Genomic DNA, 15,129 nt, shown 5'->3' with positions numbered 1-15,129 from the left:
AGAGGAGGTGTAAACACTGAATCTTTCACATAACCCCACAGAAAGAAATCGCATGGGGTTAAGTCGGGAGAGCGTGGAGGCCATGACATGAATTGCTGATCATGATCTCCACCACGACCGATCCATCGATTTTCCAATCTCCTGTTTAAGAAATGCCGAACATCATGATGGAAGTGCGGTGGAGCACCATCCTGTTGAAAGATGAAGTCAGCGCTGTCGGTCTCCAGTTGTGGCATGAGCCAATTTTCCGCGGGCTACGCATGAAACTTGCCCGCACGCGTTCAACCGTTTTCTTTGCTCACTGCAGGCCGACCCGTTGATTTCCCCTTACAGAGGCATCCATCGCCGAATGGAGTTAGCAGTTGGTGGATCTTTGTTGAACTTCGTCCTGAAGTGTCGTTGCACTGTTATGACTGACTGATGTGAGTGCATTTCAAGCACGATATACGCTTTCTCGGCTCCTGTCACCATTTTGTCTCACTGCGCTCTCGAGCGCTCTGATGGCAGAAACCTGAAGTGTGGCTTCAGCCGAACAAAACTTCATGAGTTTTTCTGCGTATCTGTAGTGTGTCGTGACCATATGTCAATGAATGGAGCTAGAGTGAATTTATGAAATCGCTTCAATCATTTGTAATAGCCCTGTATTTGATCTTAGATTTACACAGAAATTGACCTCAGGTCAAGCTTAACTTGGAAATCTACATTGTGTAAATACACTACATGATCAAAAGTACCCCAACACCTGGCTGAAAATACTTAAAAGTTCATGGCGCCCTCCATTGGTAATGCTGGAATGCAAGATGGTGTTGGCCCATGGTCTTCATGACAGCTTCCACTCTCACAGGCATACATTCAATCAGGTGCTGGAAGGTTTCTTGGGGAATGGCAGCCCATTCTCATTGGGGTGCTGCACTGAGGAGAGATATCAATGTTGGTCAGTGAGATCTCGCACGAAATTGGTGTTACAAAACCTCCCAAAGGTGTTCAGTAGGATTCAGGTCAGAACTCTGTGCAGGCCAGTCCATTACAGGGATGTTATTGTCGTGTAACCACTCCACCACAGGCTGTGCATTATGAGCAGGTGCTCCATCGTGTTGAAAGATGCAGTCGCCATCCCCGAATTGCTCTTCAACAGTGGGATGCAAGAAGGTGCTTAAAACATCAATTTAGGCCTGTGCTGTGATAGTGTCACGCAAAATAACAAGGGGTGCAAGCCCCCTCCACAAAAAACACGACCACACCATAGCACCACTGCCTCTGAATTATACTGTTGGCACAACATACTCTGGCAGATGATGTTCACCGGGCATTCGCCATACCCACACCCTGCCATCAGATTGCCATATTGTGTACAAGAATTCGTCACTCCACACAACAGTTTAATCTCCAATTTTTACGTTCCTTACGCCAGGTGAGGCGTCGTTTAGCATTTACCGGCATGATGTGTGGTTTATGAGCTGCCTCTTGACAATGAAAGCCGTTTTCTCACCTGGCTAACTGTCATAGTACTTGCAGTGTATCCTGATGCAGTTTGGAGTTCCTGTGTGGTGGTCTGCCTATTACACATTATGACCCTCTTCAACTGTCGGCGTTCTGTCAGTCGAGAGACTGACAGGTAGGCCTGTTGTACGCTTTTGTGCTGTACGTGTCCCTTCATGTTTCCACTTCACTATTACATCAGAAACAGTGGACCTAGGGATGTTTAGGAGTGTGGAAATCTTGTGTACAGACTGACCACATTCAAAGTCAGTGAGTTCCACAGAGCACCCCCTTTTGCACTCTCGCGATGTCTAATGACTACTGAGGTCGCTGATATGGAGTACCTGGCAGTAGGTGGCAGCACAGTGCACCTAATATGATAAATGTATGTTTTTGGGGGTGTCCAGATACTTTTGATCACACAGTGTAGTAATCCTAGCTTATATCAGCATGAAGTACAATCATCTTTGACTGTCTAAAATTCATGGATAAAAGCCAGGTTCAAATGTAATCATCAGTTGCATTTTATAGTGACATTACAGAGCAGTGCTTCAGTCTTGCACAAATGGAGATTGAAATAATAAAAATGCTGTTGTTGGCACCTACATATGTGATTACACCACTACACATTGCTGAATCTGGAAATACATTTTTCGATCTGTAAAGTTAGTTTAAGGAAATCATTTGTTATGTATGTAATGAATGCAGATAATAATTGTTCTCATAACAATACTTTGAGACGTCTCGCAATTTTATAGACATTCAGTGGCACGGTAAGAAAGTAAAATTTTAAGTATTTGCCATGAAAAGTATGTAGATTTTGAAGCAGCCAATAATGATTGAACGTCTCTTAAATGTGTTCTCTCAGCTCGAGTAGCAGCAACTACACAATGCGTGCATGTGTGTTAAAAAAAGGCGTGCATAAACTGTTGTAAGTCAGATGCACTTTGATGAATGAAACGTAAGGAAGTATAGGTAAGTTCTTTAGCAACATGTTTCTGAGGATGATTGCATTATTGTTTTGGTAGCGTGCAGTACAGAGGTCACCAAGTTTGAACCTTCACCAGTTATTTGATTTTTTTTCCCTCCATTTGATACTACTTTCTCTATTGTACTGATAATAAAGATGACTATAACAATACTCTGTTTTTAAGTCATACTATACTTCCGTTTTCTGAATGTTTTGGAACCCCTGGGGCCACTGTTTATTTGTGAGTTCGTTCATGGCACCCAAGGGCACCTGAGCTGTTGCACCCCATTCTTTTTCCCTGGGTTGCATTTACTTCCATGTGCCCCCTCCATTCCCAATCTTGCTCCTTCCACGCTGTCCCCTCCTTCCCCTCTCTCTGTGTTCTTACTTATGTCAGTCTGGCTATCCATGTGGTTTCCTGTATTCCTTACAGTTTTGTTCTCCTTGCCTTCTATCTTTCATCCTTCCTTTTTGGCATTTTTGGTCACACTTTGGGTTTTGGCATTCACTTCTAAGTTTTCTCTCTGTAGTGTGAGCCATTTGGGGAAGAACACCCTCCCTGGCATCTACAACATGGATTCCTCTCCCACTTCCTTGCCTGCTGTAGCCCCCCTCTGCCTTGCTAGGTCACCAACACGTGTAGCCAGTCCATGTGGTGTGGCTGTTACGTACCCACCTGGCTGAGCCCCTTGACGGCACAAGGACCACACTTCTGATACCTAAGCTGTTGCCTCTCTATGTATGCCAAGGAGTGGTTGCTCATTGTTTTGGAACACTGGAACTCCCAGCAACAGCCACCAGGCCAGACAGCACTTGGCATGGCTTGTGGCAGGCATGGGAAGAGCCTCTGATCAGAGTGGACAGTATCAGGGTAGATGCTGTGTGTATGAAACATATCGAGCTCCAAAAATCTGGCTGTTCTTGTATGGCCATATCTTTGGTTGGTAATGGATAACTGAATGCCGCTGCTTATGACCCTGCCCCTTCCCTTCCCTTCCCTTGTTACACTCTCGGAGGAGGGCCAGGTTCGCCAGCTTGAGGTGAAATACTTTCCACGCTACCTGGTCTGTACTAGGACAGGCAGGGACACATTCGCCACCTCGAAGCCATTATTTTTTTTGTTGAAAATATGGAAGACAAGTTTGCCGAAATGGAGTCTCTCAGTAAGATGTGGTCGGGTTCCCTGTTGATGATCAAAACTACTTCTGTTGCTCTTTATGCTTGTGATCATCTTGGCAATGTCCCGGTGTCCATTATACGTCACCAGTCTTTGAATATGGTCCAGAGAGTCATTTTTCATAGGGACATTAGCCTTCAGACAGATGAGGAACTCTGAACCAATGTGGAACATTGGGGTGTTCATTTTGTCTGTTGTGTGCAGGAAGGTCGTAAGGACAGTTGCACAGATGCTGGCGCCTTTATTCTAGCTTTCGAGGGAGATAACTTTGCACAGGAGGTCAAAGTTATGTATTATTGGTGTGATGTGAAGCCGCATATCCTGCTACCCATGAGGTGGTTTCGGTGCTTGCGCTTCAGGCACATCTTCCCGACATACAGCGGACCCTCTATATGGTGGCTGGGGACACCCATTCCATGTGGGGAGCCCCTGTGTTCGGGCACTGATGTGTGTCACTTGTCGCAACCATCTCTCTCCACACTTAGCAGATTGCCCATCTTAGAAGAAAAGAAAGAAGGTAAAAGGGTAATAATCCCTGGATCGTTTATCTTCCACTGAGGCTGATGGGAAATTCGACTGACTTCATCCTAAGTCAATGACTTCTGCTTTTACCTCTGTTATGTCCTTTCCCCCTGCCCCTCTCCTGCAGTTCCCACACCCTTACCCCCTTGTGCCACTCCCCTTCCCCAGCTGAAGAAGGCATTTTCCCCCTCACATTGGAGAGAAAGTATTCTGGTTCCTATCCTTAAGCCTGGCAGGGATCTGTCACCCCTTGATAGTTACCAGCCAGTCAGCATGGCCAGTAACTCCAGCAGGTTACTAGAACAGATAGTGGCTCATCAGCTCAGTCTCCGAATCTTGGGACCATTTATCTCCTTACCAGTCCAGCTTTCGGGATGGACGGTTTCCGATTGATCATCTGCTTCAACTGGAAACTGCAGTTTGGCAGGCCTTTTCTCAGTGCTGTCATCTTGTCACAGTTTTCTTTGATCCTCATAAGGCCTACAGCACAGCTTGGTGCCATCACATCCTCCTTATGCTCCGTGAATGGGGGCTTCAGGGCCCCATTCTGATTTTTATTCACCTGTTCCTACCGGTCATTCAGAGTCTGGGTTGGTACTGTTCTCAGCTCTCCGCGGTCTCGGGAATGGCATTCCACAGGACTCTATATTAAATTTCCTTCTTTTTCTAATTTCTATTAATGGAACTGTAGCCTCTGCCAGACTGTTGATCACCCCTGCTATGTATGTGGCTGATTTCTGAATGTGGGATAGCTTCCACTCTGTGGCGTCTGGAGGACGACAACTTCAGGGTGCCACCCAGCCCGCTTGCATGTGGACACACTTGAACGGTTTTCAGTTCTCTCCCCTTCGGTCAATGGTGGTGCGTTTCTGTCGCTGTGATGTGGTCCATCTCAATCTGGAGCTCTACCTTGACATCCAACACTTGACCATTGCCCTCCTGTTCCATTTCTTGGATCTTCTATTTGACCGTCATCTGAAAGTTGGCTTTTTTCATTTACTCAATGTTCATCACTTCCTTGCCCACACCTCTTGGGGCGCAGATTGTTTGACCTTTCTCTGCTTGTACCGGGCGTTAGTTGTGTGTCAACTGGGCTATGGTTGTCGAGTTTATGGATCAGCTGCCCCTTCCACATTGCTCCCCCTTGGACCTTGTTCATCATCGTGGTATCCGTTTATCCACTGGTCCTGTATGCACTAGCCTTGTCGATAGTCTTCTGGTTGGTGCTGGAATCCCTCCTCTTCAGATTCGGCAGCCTCAGCTCCTTGTTTCCTATGCCATTGCTGTCTGCTCTTTCCCTGCTCTCCCCTCCTATTCTATCCTTTTTGCTGCTTTGGGCTGTCACCCACCTGCTGCCCACCCTCTGGTGAATTCACTGGTTGGGCTCTGCCTTGCTACTCTGTGCTGTGACTTCAGTCTCTACTCGTTGCCCTCTTCCCCACTCACCCGACCACTCTCCCTTGGTTAGTTCCTTGGCCCCAAATTTGGATGGATCGTTTCCAGAGTCCGAAAGACTCTGGCATGTCAGTGGTGTTCTGTTGTTTGTTCAGAATGCTCTTATGTAAATTTCAGGAAGCTACTGTTCTCCCTCCAATGGCTCTAAATCCACTGATCATGTGGGATATGCCTATATGCCTTCTGTTGGCATGGAAAACAATGTCTCACCTGCCACGTGTGCTGTGCTGTGTTTATTGCAGTATTGATGGCCATCTATCGGGTCCTCTGCTTCTTTAAACAGTCCTTGCTCACCTAAGTTTTGGTATGTAATGGACTCGGTGAGTCCTATCGCTCGGAGTTTACCCCACCATCTTTTAGTGTCTACCCTCTGTGACCACCTCGCTGATCTCGGTGATGGTGCTTGTTCGGTTGATTTCCTTTGGGTTCTTGGTCACGTAGGTATCATGGATCATAAACTTGCTGATCATCTGTCTGGAGAGGCGGTCACCTACCCGTCCATTCCCATGACTTCCCCAGGGGCTGATTGTCGATCATGAGCTGACTCTCTGGAGGCTACCACTCTTGTCTAATAAACTTCTCACTATCAAGGGGACTACCACCATGTGTCATTTTTCCCTCTGCCTCTTCTGCTGGGAATCTAACATCCTCTACCATCTTTGTATAGGCCATGCCAGGTTGACCCATGGTTTTTTTTTCTCTGCAGTGAGCTGCCCCCCCCCCCCCCCCCCCCCACACCCCTCTCCCCTGTTGTAGTTGCATGGCTCCACTCACAGTGATCCTTATTTTGCTGGAGTGCCTCTGCCTTTTGGCCCTTTGCACTAAATATGCCCTCGCACCTTCCTTGTCTCGTGTGTTAGTGAACGATGCTCTCATGGTTACGCCTGCCCTCTTTGTTCTTGAAAGTGGTTTGTCCTCACAGGTACAAGCCCTTCAGTTTTCCTCTGGAATTTGAGTCCCTCAGTTAGCATAGATGTTGGTTACGGAGGCTTTAACCTTGTTTCCATACAGGCCAGGTTGTCTCTGCATTTTCCATACATATTGTTTGGTCTGTTGTGCTGTTTTGTTTCTCCTTTGCTTGTGTCTTCTTCCCCTGGTGTTGTTGCCATTGTATTATGATAATGATATTATATGCTGTGGGTGGTGGGATGGGTCGGTGGCAGTGCTGGTGCCCCATGGCACATAGCATTTCTGGGGCAGCCCCTGCTCTCCCTGTTTCCACCCATCCCGTTCCTGTTTTCCTCTTCCTGCTGCTCTACCATCACTTTCTCCTCTTTGTTTGCATGTTATTCCTTCCCCTTGGCTGGGCTATGCTGTTTGTGTAGTTTCTCCCTTGATTCATGCCATCCAGATCATGGGACTGATGAATTCGATATTTGGTCCCTTCCCCCCAAATCCTCCACAACCACTGAACATTGTGGGCCACCAAGATGGGCAGCAGCATTCTGTGTTCTTAAGTGATATGAATTATATTGTTCCTTTTATTTAAGCTTGTGGTCTAGTGGCTCGTGTTGCTGCTTCTGGACCACGGAGTCCCAGGTTCGATTCCCGGCCGGGTTGAGGATTTTCTCTGCCTGGGGACTGGGTGTTTGTGTTTTCTTCATCATTTCATCATCATCATCATTCATGAAAGTGGCTAAAATTGGACTGTGTAAAGATTGGGACTTTGTATGGGTGCTGATGACCGCTCAGTTGAGCACCCCTCACACCAATAATCATCATCATCGTCATCATCATAATTTTATTTACTAATATCCAAATATTCTAATGTCTGTGATGACAAAAAAGGATGAACCAATTTTTGGAAATGAGAAATCATTTAAGCTGATGTTTCTCTTGGTCAAAAATATTATGCAGCAGTTGAGAGCACAGAACGTCAAGACAGTATCTGCTGAATCCGAGCAAAAGAAACCAGCCACTGGCTCCAGTGTGAATGGTACATTTAAAGTTAAGGTATTACTGGTGTATAATTCCATTGGGAAAAATGTGCACCACGACCGTATTGTCAGTATATTTCGGGTAAATGGCAGCATCGGTCGTAAATACTGAAATGCTTAATTTTACGCATTGATTTTGGTCACTGTGTGACCATTGTCAGTGCAAATTATTCGAACTTTTTAGGCCCATACCATAACGGCATAACATTTTCTATGAAGTATAACATGTACTGTGATGATTACTTCCTACACATCTTCACTTTTACTGCATACAATAATTTTTAAATTTACAGAAGAGTCTACCTTGTAACCTTAGCAGTTGCCGATCCAACTGCTAAGGTTACAGTATAATTTGCACTGAAGATTATCTTACAGCGACCAAAATCAATTTGTAAAATAAAGGATTTCAGTGTTGATGACTGATCCTGCCATTTATCCAAAATATATCAATGAAGATATTATGCTACAGGATGCTTGCAAATGGTGGTTGGCGATATGTTTAAAACAGATGTAACAACAGCTTGCGGAGCCGTGCACACATATCAGCCTATGTTGCCTCACTGAAGGAAGAATTCATCGAAACGCGTAGGAAAGAGTATGTGTGTTTATTTATTAGATGGGGAGAAGTTCAAAGATTGCTCCTTTTACAGTTTTATTTTTCTCCATCTTTGTAGCATGAATCTTCAGTTATAAATATCATGTATCCACGATATACAGTTAATGTCTGCATTTGAAGCACAATAATTGTGTCAATAGCTGATTTGTAGCAGTGTTGCCAAACATGTTTTGTGCTAACATAGATCAGTGCTGAGCCTCCCTCACTGGATCCAAGTTTACTGTTATACGGTTGAGTGGAGAGCTGAATAGAGTTCAGTTTCTGAAGTAACATCAAAATAGATCTCCAGTCAGTGATGTTTATACAGTAGGCCCATAATGTGATTACATACAAAGCCAGCAGTCTTTTTTCAGTCCCAAATGTGTCATTATGGTAGTTGCGAACAAAATATTACTGTGTGTTGGTACTAATTTACTTACTGTCTACCTAATGCCTCCTCTCTGTAAAACTGTAGACAATATGAGGAATCTCCACCTCTTCCTGTCTGCAGCTGTGGCTACGTTGTTGTCTGTTGATCTCTAAACTTGTGACATTTTGACATTCTCTGCACAAATTAAGTTTATGCAGTGTGGATATTTTTCAGCACCACAAGAGTACTAAATTAATTACAGACAAATCCAGTCACCTTATTTGCATATATATATATATATAGGCCTCAGTTTTTATTTTTATTTTTTTTTAATTTTTTTCCCCCACATTCGTATCATAAAGTGCCAGTTTCAGTATTACATGTACACAATTACCTAGTGGGTTGAAATTAATACCATTACAAGTTATGGCAGGTACTTGTAAACCATCAAAGACTTAAGAAGAAAACAGCAAAAAACATATTCCTTGTTTGCAAATGTAGTTGCTGTTCTTGATAAAAGAAACCACTCCACTGCTGCTTTTCAACAGCACATGTACGTATGTGAACACTATGTTCCCCTACATTATTTACTGAAAAGTGCTGTTGAGAATATCAAAAAAGACTAGTGTGTGGTCTGCATTTCCTATTTGGGAATATATATAACAATTTTTGCATTGGAGCTGGATCATGTACCAACAGAAACATATGTAACAATTTTCGCAAGTTTGAGGCAGTTTTTGCACAATTGTAGTTCTACAACGAACGCATACATTATTTCGTTGCATAAATTGCCAAAGTTAACCAAATAAAACTTCAAATTCCATTGATGAAATGTTTGTTTTAGATGCTATTTAACATCCTTCAATTTAAGTTATTTCAGTTGTAGCGGCATATCCACATTTTCTGTTTTGACCAACAAAATCGAGTTATATCTTTTTCCACATCTAGGTATTTGCTCCTGACAAACATGTTTTTCATGTGAATGAAATTTGTTCAGCTTTCCACTTTCCATGCTCCTTTGCATAATGCATAGCTGATAACGGGCTCAGTTGCATGTAAATTGAAGATGGAGGGAGGAAAGGAAAGGGGTTACTGATGTCAGTTGCATTGGGACATTACTCGGAATCAGCGGCGACAAGTGAAAATGTGTGCCAGACCGGGATTCGAACTTGAGATCCCCTGGTTAATTGGCAGGTGCGTTAACCACTTTTAATTGTTTCATCTAGATGGGCAATAGACCCACTTTCTCCAGTGCAGATGCACAAGTACGTCCGACCTGAAAGAATCTCAGAGTAGCGAGCATGGAGGAAATTGGCAGGGGCTGTGGATAAGTGATGCTTGGTGGCAGTGTGGGTCAGCTGAGAGGCCCCCCGAGGTAGTCTTCGCAGTTGCAAGAAGCACTGTGTCCCAGATGCTGCAGTGGTTAATGCAATGATCAGTAATCCCTTCCCTTCCCTTCCCTCCCCCCCCCCCCCTTCCCCTACAATTTACATGTAATGTATCACAGCTGCAGATTCCCTGTGGTGTCTGTCCTTTCTTTCATACATGTCAGAAAGGACAGAAACCACACATTCATGTAGCTGCTCAGTTGTTATGTAGGGTTGCCATCAATTTGGTGCCTGCACCAAAAATGTAGTAGTAGTAGTAGTAGTAGTAGTAGTAGTAGTAGTAGTTCATGATTTGAGATAAATTTAGCAGTGTGGCCCATACTGGAGGTTTATTTTTTACAATAATCTGGCGTCAAAAGATCAGGTGTGGACTATTTTGTGCAAATGTAGTAATTGACTCATTGTAGCTGTATGTAGCTATATTGATGTACTGGAGACATTCAAAACGTTGTTGTTACTCTAGAGCAGTCTTATTCACTCGTATTTGTCTGTTTTCTGAATTTTATCTGTCTGTCTGTATTTTCCTAGTTGCCAGAGATCTTGGATTCGGCTTTTCATGTTCTTATTGTTGAGTATCAGCATCCAAAGGTCAGCATTACAGAATAGTTAACTCTATAGGTATTTATCTTATCGTGTTAGAGCTGTCTCTTTTGTTAAACATGTTCATTGATTTTAATAAACAGGCAGGTGGCAGCTCTGATTGTTTACTAATTTCATCTTTTATCCTCCCATTTTAACAGGTGCTCAAACCTTTCATCTTTTATCCTCCCATTTTAACAGGTGCTCAAACCTAAGTATTTGAATTTGGCTATCTTATCTATAAGTTTAATGAAATAACTTTGACAGGTGACAGTGTCAGAGTTCGGCATTGCCGGATCACTTGTCACTGCATGCAAAACAAAACTTTTTTTTGTGTCCATATAACAAAAAGTTTATGAACATTGTCTGGAAAATTTAGATTACACTATACATATACAGTAAAATATTTACATTATTTCATAACATATGGATCAGACACATGCCTGTACACATTATTTTTCAAAAGGGCACTAAAAGTAGATTCCTCTATAGTGTAACACAATTTAGCTTATATTTATAATAGTACAGTACACATAATACAGTGTATAATTTCATTCTTTCATACCACTGACAGACCGGAGACATTGTCTATATACACTGTTTTCCAAGATGGCACTACAACTTAAAGTCCTCTATCGAGTAACAACACTTCTCTATTAATAATTGCTTCAGTCTACTCTTTAGCATATTTAGATTTACTTTGAGTTCACAGGGTAGTGCATTGTAGAAAATAGCTCCCATTCTGTGTGGGCTGTGGTCCGTTGCATTTTTATTGGTCACACAATTCTATGAAAATTTTCCCTTCCCCGTGTATCATAGTTGTGTGCATTACTGTTTCTCATATTAAATTCAGGATTTTGTTTCACGAACATGACTGTCTGCAGTATATACATGGAATACACCGTAAGAATTTTATATTTTCTAAAGATGTCTCTACAAGGCTCTCTCTTCTTTACCTTGGCTACCATTCTTACTGCATTTTTTTGTAATCTAAAAAGTCTATCTATATGAACTGCTGATGCTCCACCCCATATCTCAATACCATACTCAAGGTGCAGATGAATTAACCCAAAATATATTTGCCTTAAAGTATCATGGTCCAAGAAGGCCGAGACCTGTTTCAGTAGATACACATTTCTACTGATTTTCTTGCAAATATTATCTACATGGTCTTTCCATGATAAGTGTTCATCAACAACGATGCCCAAAAATTTATGTGAATTTGCATATGCAAGACCCAATGGGGATGTAAATACAGTATCAGTTATGGCAGCATTATAACTGTGGATGAACTTCATTATTACCGTTTTGACTTTATTTACAAGAAACTTGTTTGCTGTAAGGTATGCGGACAGAGTATTCAAACTGATCTCGGTACTGTTAGCTGCAGACTGCATATCACTGCCACAGCTGATGAAGGATATGTCATCAGCATAGCTTACAACCATGCAATTTTGGGGTTCAAATAAATTATTTACATATACAAGGAACAGAAAAGGCCCTAGTATGCTTCCTTGAGGCACACCACATTGAGGTGTCCTGAAGTTTGATTTGGTTGTTAGGAGCTGTTCATTATTTTGGTAAGTTAGCTTTACACACTGTTCCCTGTCTTTCAAATAGGAGGGAAGTAGTTTCAATGCTGGTCCTCTCAACCCGTACTCTTCTAGCTTACACAGAAGAATGGTATGATTCTGTGTCCTCTCAAGTTGTTTTCCTTTTCATTCAACTCTGAAGGAGCTTACAATTAACACCCCCAAATTCTGAGCAGATACAGGCAGTGCACATCGTCATTATGTATGATCTCTTGAATTTCTGCTGCTTTAGTTTCCAAATAATACAAATACAGATAACATTTTGTATCTTTCAGTTTCATGTTAACTGATTCTTCTATTGCTTCTTTGTAGAAAAACGTAACAACTTGAAAGTACTATATTGCATGTGTTCTGCATGATTGATCCCGTAGAAAATATGCGACTGAACTTTTCATTTGTCATTCAGTTTCATTCGATATAAACTAGGTATCAATCTTAAATGATGATATAATTTTTCTAGACTCTCTTATTCTTGATTATACTTTTAGCCTCAAGTTATTTTAAAAGAACCAATGGTACTAAATGTTTTATGAACTTGACTGATTAATTTTATTTTTCTTGAAGAATGAGTGATAAACCTTATAACATACTTAATTTTGATGTTGTTGCAGAGGGTCCCAAACTTCTGTACCTGAACACCTCAATACGGGGCTATCCAGTAGCACTGCGAGCAGGGCAGGATCCCCGGAAACCCAGCCTTGAGGTTGATATAGATTTCTCTGTTGTCAAATTTTGTGACATCCCATACAGCCTCCTTGATGTTGAGGTGTGGGGCTGTGGACCTCAGCAATCTAGGTAAGCTATTACTGCTAGTTCAGTATATGATTTTTTTAATTTTATTTATTTATTTTGAGAGGAGGGGAAGGGGGGTCAAATTATGAAAATTATAAGCATAAAATTAGTGCCAAGTTTCCAGCTATGTAGCCTAATGTACAGTACCAACCACTGAAAATGTTTTATTGACAGGTCTAAGAAACAAAATCATATTACGAAACTAATAGTGGCATCTGAGATTCTGGCACACATTTCTGAATGTTAAGTGTTGATGCTTATCAGGACTTGGAACTTGTTTCAAGGCATGTTGCAGAGTATTGAAGAAAGTCATAGAGACTTTCAAACAAAATTTACGAGTAGAGGCCAGTGAAATGAGAACAACAAAATAAAGACTTCTTGGTGTACGCAGAAAAGGGGAACGGGGATTATTATAACCATATGTGAAATAGCAAATAGTTTTGAGAGTAAATGATACCCTGGTAACAGATGTTCGTAATGTGACAAAGCTCTTTAACAAGCAGTTTACATCTGTAATGGAGAAGATGGGGTTGTCAGACTCAGTGGCTGCAGCCCTGAAATTGGAGTCTAACCTTTCCAAGTAATTTCAGTAACACAGATATGAGCCTCCCTACACGAGAAGTTATGTTTACCGTAAAATATTTAAAATAAAATTTCGTAGTTATTGTGAAATATCAACAGAGGTGTTTGAAGTGTGTTCTTGTGAGTTTAACAACCTCCTGAATTATCTTTGTAACCAGTCATGTATTACTTAAATATGTCTTCGAATATCTGAGGTATGCTGAAGTTAACCTGCTGAATAAGAAAAGGGATGAAGAAATATGGGACATGTGCAGAATGTAAGTGCCTGCATTCAGAGAGAGTAAAATACTGGATGTGTGCATGTGATACTAGAAAGAATGTTTAAGGTGATAATGTGAAGTGGTTTGTGTTGGGATCACAGTTGTTATTATACAGCACTGCAAGAAAGTGGATGCACTAACATTATCTTACACCAGCTGCAAGCTACAGGAAGCTGTTTGAGTTACGTATTCATGGGAGCCTAATCCTCTGAGACCCACTGTCAACCAGAGTGCGTGTAGTGCCAGGCAATTCACTGAAGGTGGCACCATTGTGTCTGACAAAGACCATGGTGACTGACCACTGCTGGTGACACCAGACATAACAGAAAATGTTCAGCAAGCAGTCTCGCAGAATGTGAGGTTCACTTTTTTTGGGTGAACTGCCCCAGAATTAACTGTTGCACAAATTGTCACCTCATTGTTTGTTTTTCATCAAAAGAGTGAAAGATTGCTGCCAAGGCCAACAAAAGATGAACTCAAAACTAAGCATCTGGCTGCAGCTGTCATTCTTCTAGCAGTATGAAGAGTTTCTCGTCCATATTGTCATCAGGAATAAAATGTGGATGTTGCCTGTCCTGCTAGAAACGAGGTTGCATTGGGAACAAAGTAGTTCACCTGTGGAGACCAAATTCAGCTGGACAATATCTGTCAGAAGTCATATGTACTACCTTTTGCAATCAACATAAGTGCCCTTATCAGGTTTTTATTGTGAGGGGTGTCTGTAAATGCTGACTGGTATTGCCAGGCATTGCTAAAACCGCAAAAGGCGATGTATGTAGATGTAGATCCAGAATGAGGAACGTGGAATGCTGAGTGGAGGCTTCATGATTTTGCAATGCAGTGCACTACCTCGAGCATCCCACACCACACGGAATTGGTTACTTCAGTTAGGATGGAAAGTCTTAACCATCCACTTGGCAGTCCTGACATCAACCCAAGTGACTTCGGGCCCTTTAAGGAGTTCCTGACAGGAAAACATTCCCACAATGACATTGAAGTACAGACAGTTTTCTTTCATGGCTATCAGACTTAATTTTTGAATAAGATGTCTGCCATCCAACTTCCCTCCAGTTCCACTTTAGCCAACATTCTCAGGAACTATAGAAAATGATAATAAATAAGTAGCTTCCTAAGTCTTTGATTGCAGTAAATATTTTCAAACTCAACATTTCGATTTCGCAGGTGTTCCATTATTGAGAATGCTATTGATAAACACAGGTTAATGTTTGCAATTCATTAGAAAATATATGCTGCATGGCAAGGAGTGTGAAATACCCACAAGGAGAGGAGGAAATGAAATGATACTTCACAGGTTGAGGGTATGTGAAGTCAGATCAGTGATTATAAGATGTTCATAGAGAATGTGGCAGTGTGAGCTCGCTTATTAGTATCATGTTTTGCTACCTCTGGTCTAGATGCTGGCACTGTTCA

The 15,129-nt window shown here is 42.1% G+C and overlaps 1 protein-coding gene across 1 annotated transcript in view; it reads left to right on the top strand.

Annotated features, from left to right (window-relative positions):
* LOC126101602 (uncharacterized) overlaps window positions 1-15,129 on the top strand; it is a 59,869-nt gene that overhangs the window by 31,160 nt on the left and 13,580 nt on the right. The window contains exon 9 of the mRNA XM_049912279.1: window positions 12,676-12,859. Coding sequence (XP_049768236.1) covers window positions 12,676-12,859 — 184 coding nt within the window. The remainder of the gene's footprint in view (window positions 1-12,675; window positions 12,860-15,129) is intronic.

The sequence above is a fragment of the Schistocerca cancellata genome, chromosome 9, assembly GCF_023864275.1.
Source record: "Schistocerca cancellata isolate TAMUIC-IGC-003103 chromosome 9, iqSchCanc2.1, whole genome shotgun sequence".
NCBI classification, from domain to species: domain Eukaryota; kingdom Metazoa; phylum Arthropoda; class Insecta; order Orthoptera; family Acrididae; genus Schistocerca; species Schistocerca cancellata.
This window is presented reverse-complemented; position numbering and strand designations above follow the sequence as displayed.